Raw genomic sequence first — 8948 nt, forward strand, 5'->3', positions numbered from 1 at the left:
CTATAAATTGTCGGTCATGTTTACGGATCCGTAATCGCAGCCGCCGCCCCCACCAACGTCCCCCCCCGGTCCCGCACTAATTAACACTGCCTATCCGTTGTTCATTTCATTAATAAAAAAACTCATTTACGCGTGCTGACACGCGGACTGATAACAATTATGATTTTTTTTTTTATATAACGAGTGTGCGAGCGTGTGTATGAGCACACATTAATAATAATATTAAAAGATAAATCATCATACAACACGACTTTATACTGTCGTTAGCGTTGTTTGATGATTTCATACGCAATTTGGCGAGAGTGACAACTTAGTTACTACCGACAAGCCTCCATGTAACCGGCACGGTGGCTCAAAGACGACCGCGCTTCGTGCAGCGACCGCCGACCGGTCCTAAATTACCGTGCAAACTTTCAAAGTTGGCACTGCCGAAAAAAAACTTTATTGTCCGCGTTTCGCGCCGTCGTTTCTGTTTTTTTTGTGTTGTTGTTTTTTCTCTCTATTTTTTGTGTATTTCTCTCTCGGCTCCCCGCACCGCCGTTCCAGTCCTACCCCTCCCACGGCCCGAGACTACCCGGCCCGCGAGCGCGCGCGCGCACACACAATATTTTTGGTAATATACGCGACGAACGAACCGAAGTACCGAACACCACACCGGAGTGCCGATGCGATGGTATGTTTGAATTTCGTTACGCCGCGTTTCAGTGTGAAAATTTCTCTTTGTCCCACAGCGCTGCTTTCGCCGGTGCTGCTGCCACCGCTGAAAACGGGACCGGCGGACGTCCAATAGGTACCCACTACCCATCATATCGGCCGGCTATAACTCATCCGACGCTTTTGTCGCCGACACGACCGTGCGGCACTCCATAGTTCGACTCGTTCTGCGCGTCCGGTCCGTCGCGAAACCTGTAACGACGTCGTGGATCGTGAACGACATAATATTGTTTTATTATCATCACTAACTACCTCTGCACCGTAGCAACGCCAATAGTAATTATTCAGTTCGGAGACGATCTTTTATCGTGTTAAGCTATTCAAATATTTTTCAAACGTACCGAATTTTGTGATTTTTTATTTTTTCCCTATACGTTTCTCTATCTATTTCGTTCGGATTTTCTGCCGACAAGTTTTTCGCGATCTCGTGTGTCTGTGCGATCGGCGCTTTTTGTAGTGCGTGTGGTGCTGCCGCCGCGGCGCGTTTTTACTTTACACAGCCGTCCGGGCCTATCGGTCGCGTGCTTGCGAGTGCGTGTGTACGTGCGCGCGTGTGTGTGTGTGTGCGTGCGTGCGTGTGTATATGTTGTGCACACGCGAACGCGCACAACAGGTCGTCTTCGCGTCGGCTGCTCGTCGCCGTTGTTGTCGTCGCATTTTGTAACGCAGACATTTTCGTCAGGCAAGAGAACAGCAATTCACCGTCTACGTTTTAGCCGGTCAGCAGCATCTGTGCGTCCGGACTATAATATATATTGTTATTGTCGTAGTAATAATATTACTATCATTATAATCACCGCCGAACGCGCATTACGTCCCGTCACGCCATGGACCACCAACAGCAGCAGCAGCAACAGTTCTGCTTGCGGTGGAACAACCATCAGAACACGTTGATTTCGGTGTTCGATAGCCTGTTGGAGAGCGGATCGCTGGTGGACTGCGCCCTGGCCGCCGAGGGACAGTGCATGAACGCGCACAAAGTTGTCCTGTCCGCCTGCAGCCCTTATTTCGCGGTAAGTCTCGTCGACCGTTTGTAATTTTATATAATATTATTATTATGTCATATGGTTGTGTCGTTGTCGTCGTAGTCCACCCGACTTATTGCGTCGTGTCATCGACGAAATCTTGCGACGACCACGTTGTGGCGTGTCCCATATGTTGAGCCTCCGCGTTTTTGTTTGACCACGCGAAGCACCTGTTGAGTGTGCCAGAACGTATCGATTTTTCCCCCATAGAAACTTCCAACTTTTTCTTTGTTGTCGTGGTCGCGGTTGTTCTTGTTTTTATTATTGTTTTAATAATTGATATCTATTGTTCTCAAAACTTTTTTTAGTGGTTTTGATATTTCCCAATCAACTATTGATCAATCGAAAATGTGATTTTTATTCGACCGTAGGTTACGATTGTTCAAATGCTTTAGTTATTCGACATTTACATTCTCGGCACATTATTTTTTGCACCGACTATAATCGGCTTTTTATTTTTTGGTTTTGGCTCTTGTGATTAAACTAACCTAAATCTTTATCAATGTGCGGTATAAGCATTCATATGAAAAGTTGTATTCACACTTTTTCATTGTGTGATTGTTTGTTGAGAGTTGGCTTATAATTGCTTTAAACTACGCTTTAAATTAAGTTTAAAAAAAAAATCTACGTTATAGGTATCTGTATGGATATCTACAGATATCCACTAAAACTATGTATACTAAATTATTTTATAGTAATTAATTTAACTACCCTTTCATTTAAGTTAGCTTAGAAATACTATTGTCTGGTATATTTGACACATGTATTAAGGTATATTATAATAATACATTCATACAAGCATATTATATTGATAGAATATTAATAATATAGAAAATGAATGAGAACATTAAAAATTGTTAATAGGTCCTATTGAATGCTATCTTTAAAAGGTTATCAACCACATTAAATTTAGCATACTATTTGACTATATTTTTTTAATAGATGTCTCCTACAAACTAAATTGTTTTTAATTTTAATTGAGATGTTAGTGTAACTATTAGTATTAAAAATTATATTTGATTATATAAAAGAAATTATACTTAACGATCTTTTTTAAATTAGTCAGTACCAATTAATAATAGATATGTTGTTTTATGTTCCTAATTTTATGAACACCTATATGATGGAAAATGTATAAAGATTTTGTTTATTCAAATATTAATAGTTATACCTATTAACATTTCACAAGAAATTTCATATAACTTTTGTATTGTTTGAATAACACTGATATCTTAAAAATTTCTCTATTGATTTATTAATTTATGTATTTGCTGTAGAAAGCCAGAATCTTCTGAATTAAGGTATACTCATAGCAGTATAGTTATGTAAGGGAGTCTGGTTCGATGTGTCTTAAACTTGTTTTAAAAATGTATATATGTAAGGATGATCATATCAAGTTAAATTGCAATGTGTAACAACTAAACATAAATTTTCAAAATTTATCGACAATTTTTTATACATTTTATATCTATTGAAAACTAAAATAAATTATTTTATTGCTTACTTATTAATTATATCATATAGCAGCTTTTTTACCAACAATACAGTAATGGTAACTAGCTAACTTAATTCCTTGTATAGAAAAACCTGTCTTACTTTATATAAATAGATGTTTTAAAAAATTTCATAGTATTTGATATTTTAGAGTAAAATTATTGTTAAAAGAAAATATATTTTAAATTAATAAACAACTTATGGTGTGAGTTGTAAATGGCAAGTTTACTGTAATATAATCCTCACTGATATACTCTATCACAGTTATTAATATATTGACCGACAGAAAGTTGAAACTGTTAGGTTACACATATCTCATGTACCTATTAAAATTGTATAAGTATTCCAATGTAAGTATCTATTTAATTTATAATATCAAAGATGCATTTTATTTACATTTAATGCGGGTAGTAAACAATTAATTATATTGTATGGAATTGAGTGTACAATGAAAAATTGAATTTAACTTTTATACTATTTTATTTTATTTTAAATACCTATAATAGTTTTATTATTATTAATATACCTAGACACTAAAATTTTAAGTTGTATATAATAATGGTCTTTGCAAATTAAAGTTGTTGATTACATTTACCTGTTAGTAGCGTTAGTATTTTAATTATAACTGTTAACTATTTGCTTTATTTTTATTTACCTACATTTGTGCTTAATAACATATTAAATACCTTTGTTATCTCAATTAGATTTTCAAACAAGCTCCACGAATTAATTTGATATAAGTATTTTTAAATAATCATAAAATGGATTGGGCAAATTTCCTTTATAAAATTAATTATAAATGTGTGATGTTAACTATATTGTTTGATTTATTTTATTTTTTCATGATTGTTATGACATCATATTTATTATTTAAAAACGAAGCAATTGTTGATTTTAAATTAAAAATTAGATCACTGCATAGTTTTATGTATAAAATACAATTTTCTTAAATAAATATTTGGTATCAATGCATTTGATGATACATATTTATAATTGTCTTCTATTGCACATTAAAATATAAAGTTAAAATAATAATAACATTTTTTTTTAAATGTTTAGGCTATATTAATGTTGATGAATAAATAAAAATATTAATCATTATTAAATAAATTGTTGTTATTGTTATTATTATTATTGTTTTTTAATAGATCAATTTAATTGAAAACTATTAGATTCTAAATAGTTTGTTGTATTATATTTTCTAATAATCAAATAAATGTTTTTTGAATTTTTCTTGTGTAGAACTTTATTAAAATAAACTGATCGCGGTAAACTTATTTGTGTGACTTTAATAATTAATTTAAAAAAACAAAACAATTCAATCAAATAATTATAATTATCTTTTTCATTGCCACACCAAAAAGATTATTTAACATTTTTATAATTTATTGTTTTGGTTAAATGTATTTTAAGATTTAAAAATAGTATAATACGTTGGTTAAATAGAAATCAAATAACAACTGTTAGGTATACTTTTTTTTAATGTAGTCATTTTTAAATTTTAGGTACCTTTTTCTATTTTTTAGTTATACTTTGCATTTTAAATGTTTTAATACTCATTACTTATTGAGTATCAAACAATTTTATTATAATTTAAAACAAATATTTAATTTCAAAACTTTTAATCATGTTTTGTTAATTATACTGTATTCATTTTTTTATTGAAACCCAAGTTAATAATTATTGATCAGACCTTGTTTTATCAAACTATAAATTGTCGAAAGATCATTAGATCAATTATTTTTCGTATATGTTAAAAACGGTCATTATTAGTTTTGCCTCTGTTATTAAGAATTATCAAAATTTGAACCTTTTTATATAATATATAATTATAATATCCAAATTTAAGATGTAGGTATTACACAACATAAACATATTAATTATTGGTTTTTTTTTTTTACATAAACTTATTTATATTTATATTTACCTTTATATTGTACAATAGTTGGGTATAGTGTTAACTAATTTTTCAATTAAATTACTGTGTTTGTTCTACCATACATTTAACAATGTATTGTAATTTGCATAATTTGTTTAATTATTTATCATTACCCAAGTAAGTACAAAAAGTTATTACATAATGTGATGTGGTTGACAAATATGTTGACAATTTGTTAAAAAATAATTCGTAGAAAAAGTTTATTTTTCGCTTATTAAAGCATATTTCAGAGATAAGGGAATATTTAGCTTATTTATCATATTTTAAAATACTTTGTGTACAAACTAAATGTGTAGCAAAATAATATTTTATTCTTTTATTTCTTATTTTTTTATAAATTTAAAGGAATAAAAAAAAATATATTTGATGTTAAAAATTATAATAATTTGTCTTAATGTTTTTGTATGAATAAAGTGTTTATGTTGTTTATTTTAAGGTATGCATTTGTGTATTGGTTACAATCTATTACATTTTTTATTAATTGAATAGAGAGTGCTTATTATCTATTAATCATTGAAAATTGCCTTATTTGTGTATCATTTGTTATCCATAAGGATATTGCAAGTGAATGTATTTATACCAGTACAAATCTTTATTCTGCTATAATTTATATAGGTACATTATGTAAATAATAGATTATGTATTTATTTCTTTATTCTTTTTAATTATTATATTAAGTTAGGTATTGATTTAAAAAAAATGTATATTATATATTATAAATATGTCATTTTTGAATTTGCATTTAAAATATAATATATTTCATATTTAGGTCTTTGTTGAATTACTTTTAGTTCAACTGAATGATTTAAATTAAACAAATACCGTGAAAATCTTGTTTGAAACTATTATATAACTGTGTTTAGCCTCATCTTATTATTGCCTTTCTATTTTCCATTCACTGATTTGGTACATCCAACTTTGAGTGTACTGTCAATTATAATAGAAGGTACATCACAAAAAAAGTGGCCTAGATAATTTTTTTTTTTTAATGTTTATTTCGTTACCTAATTTAGTATTTTAATTATTTATTTTAAAAATTCACTTAGATCTATTATATATTTATGAAATGTATATGTAATAAATAGAATAAATCAAATTTAACACTTAAATAGTGTTTTGATTTTTCTTATACTATTAAACACGATTTTTAAGGAATTTATAAATATAATAAAAAAAAGAAAATAATATGTCACACAATAGGCAATAAATGTGTAGAATATAATATATTGTTTAGCTTGTATGTGTGAGGAGAAATTAGCTCATACTTTTTTTTCTTGTTCCGGTAGACTATTGAGTATATGACATTATTCAGACAGCTGTCTGATACACTTTGTCAACTTGACCTCTTTTATGAGATACCAGTAACAAACTATGTGAATTATTATTTAATAATAGCCTACCTACTGTGTTGGACACAGAGCTAGGCTATAATAAAAAAATATCACTTAACTCATTGGTAGTCCATTTTATCTATACATTTAATTTTAACTAAAATTACTTTAAATAATAATTAGTCTTATTATTGCATTGAATGAAATGAGTAGGTAGTTGTTTTGATTACTTCAGACAATTGTTTTTTCTTATAGAAGGTATTTTCTTAGTTTACATTAAACTCATGCGAGCTTATGGAAGTATAATTATTCAATTTTAACTTAAAGATTTGTAGGTACATTTTTTGTTGTTGTTTTAAAAACCTTTCAATTTAAACATAGCACTGGTCTTAATCAATTTTCTTAATTTAGGTTATACTTATAAATAGAAATAAAATTTATTTATTAAATGTTTCATAATTACTAGAATCCTTTTTAACTAATTTTTACTCTATTTTTTTACTTTTAGATGCTGTTAAATCAACATTTTGATAAATATCCGGTGCTTATACTTAAAGATGTAACATACCAAGAATTGCGGTCTATGATGGACTATATGTACCGCGGTGAAGTAAATATTACCCAAGAACAACTTGGATCATTCCTGAAAGCTGCAGAATCGTTGCAAATTAAAGGACTGACTGAAAGTAGTGGCCGATCTGATCGAAAACTAGATACTCGAAAAAATGCAACAAGAAATATTTCACCTGGCTTGCCAAAAAAGTCTGTTACACCTAAAGTTACTGATGGTGCTTTTGATCCATCCATGACTGTCCCACCACTGCCACCCCCAACACCTATTGTACCTACTATACCAAATACAAAACGACGTAAATTAGTACAACCAGTGAAGAACTTTAGTAGCCTTGTTGTGTCACCAGTTAATCCAAGTCGTACTAATGCCAATAGTTTAGATGTTAACAATACACCAAATCCCACTGCACCCAGTTTAGCTGGTGAAGGCAAGGCAAACATACCATCTCCTCCAGTTATTCCTAAACCTGTGGTGGAATCAGCAAATGTTCAAGCTGATGAGGAAAATTCTGAGAAAAAGCCCGAAGTAAATGGTGTAGTAATTGGAGATAAAGAAGATAAGTACTGGCCTTCTAGTGGCTCAATAAGTGATATTAAACTTGAGAAAACTGATACGGAAGAAGAAGCTAGTGAAAGTGAAAATAATGTCCATAGTGAAATGTGTACAACAAGCACAACTGTTAAAGTAGACTTATCATCCTCACAAATCAGCATGACAAATTTTCGGCCCGAAGAAGGTAAAAATCATTTTTTAAATTAAAAGTCGTTTTTATTATATGGATTCGTTATCATTAAAAATCTAATTTAATTCATTGACTGCTCAATACATTAATAATTAATTAAATATTTTATATTAATCAAAATTTAAAATTATTTTTCTAGGTATGGAACTTACTGAGTATGGAGGCATGAACATACCACAAAACATGCAGGATCAAGGTATTTATGACGACTTTGTCATTTGACATAAGTCGATTTTATGTGCTAATAGATTATGTTTATTTATTATAGTTCTTTCTTTAGGTTCTTTATGGTGGAAAAACTTTGAACAAAACTCCAAATACGTGCGTACAACCCAAGCAAATCCATTCAGTTGTCAGCATTGTGGTAAGAGGTATCGATGGAAGAGTACATTAAAACGTCATGAAGTGTTTGAATGTGGAGGAAAAGAGCCAGTTCATCGTTGTCCTCATTGCGAATATCGCGCCAAACAGAGTGGTAATCTTAGGGTGCACATACGCAAGTATCATACTGCGTTAGAGTAAGTTCCTAGATGCGTCACAACATCCAATATAAAAGTTTTGAGTAGTTGAGGCTCTCTAAACTTTTTTTATTTTTAATTTTTTTTTATTATTATTATTAAACAAATCTTCATATTTGCTCATTGTTGTGATTTCATGGAAACTTCATTGATCAGGGTTCAGTATTAGCTTCCAATTTATTGAATGAAATAAAACAATTATTTTCCTAACTCGTTTGAACAAATAATTTTAAGGCTCAATATCAATTCGAGTTGATTCTATTGATTTTATTATATTTACAGTTATTAATTTTATCCAGTGTGTATTGTATAATGTCTAAGAACATTTTAAAGCACTATGACTTAATATTGTTTCCTAAGCATTGGAATTTTATATGAATAATGTCCTCATTATGACCAGATGTTTTTGAAACTGAGTTTTTATGTAAAATGTTATATGCATGTGTCTTATGTTAAGTTGTATTTTTTTTCTTATGTAATTGTAGGACAGTGTGCGTATTATTTTATATAATATTAATATTATGTATGCAGTATTTAAGGATTAACCGCTACACTTGTTCCTAAAATATATATAAAACTAAATGATAAATGTTAATCATTTAAACTTACAT

The 8948-nt window shown here is 29.9% G+C and overlaps 1 protein-coding gene across 1 annotated transcript; it reads left to right on the top strand.

Moving 5' to 3' along the window:
- The first annotated feature begins 588 nt into the window (after positions 1-588).
- Positions 589-8405, top strand: LOC113548783 (protein tramtrack, alpha isoform-like). The gene is made up of 4 exons (XM_026949846.1): positions 589-1727; positions 7012-7813; positions 7959-8015; positions 8100-8405. The coding sequence occupies exons 1-4, from the start codon at positions 1542-1544 to the stop codon at positions 8339-8341; spliced, it is 1287 nt and encodes a 428-aa protein (XP_026805647.1). The 5' UTR covers positions 589-1541; the 3' UTR covers positions 8342-8405.
- Positions 8406-8948: the final 543 nt, after the last annotated feature.

Source organism: Rhopalosiphum maidis, chromosome 1 (assembly GCF_003676215.2).
Source record: "Rhopalosiphum maidis isolate BTI-1 chromosome 1, ASM367621v3, whole genome shotgun sequence".
Lineage (NCBI taxonomy): Eukaryota > Metazoa > Arthropoda > Insecta > Hemiptera > Aphididae > Rhopalosiphum > Rhopalosiphum maidis.

Bases quoted from the DNA above. Each gene is read 5' to 3' on its own strand.
- LOC113548783 (XM_026949846.1), top strand. From the start codon at position 1,542: ATGGACCACCAACAGCAGCAGCAGCAACAGTTCTGCTTGCGGTGGAAC. The intron at 1,728-7,011 runs GTAAGTCTCGTC...TTTTACTTTTAG, and splicing joins CCTGCAGCCCTTATTTCGCG to ATGCTGTTAAATCAACATTT. The intron at 7,814-7,958 runs GTAAAAATCATT...TTATTTTTCTAG, and splicing joins AAATTTTCGGCCCGAAGAAG to GTATGGAACTTACTGAGTAT.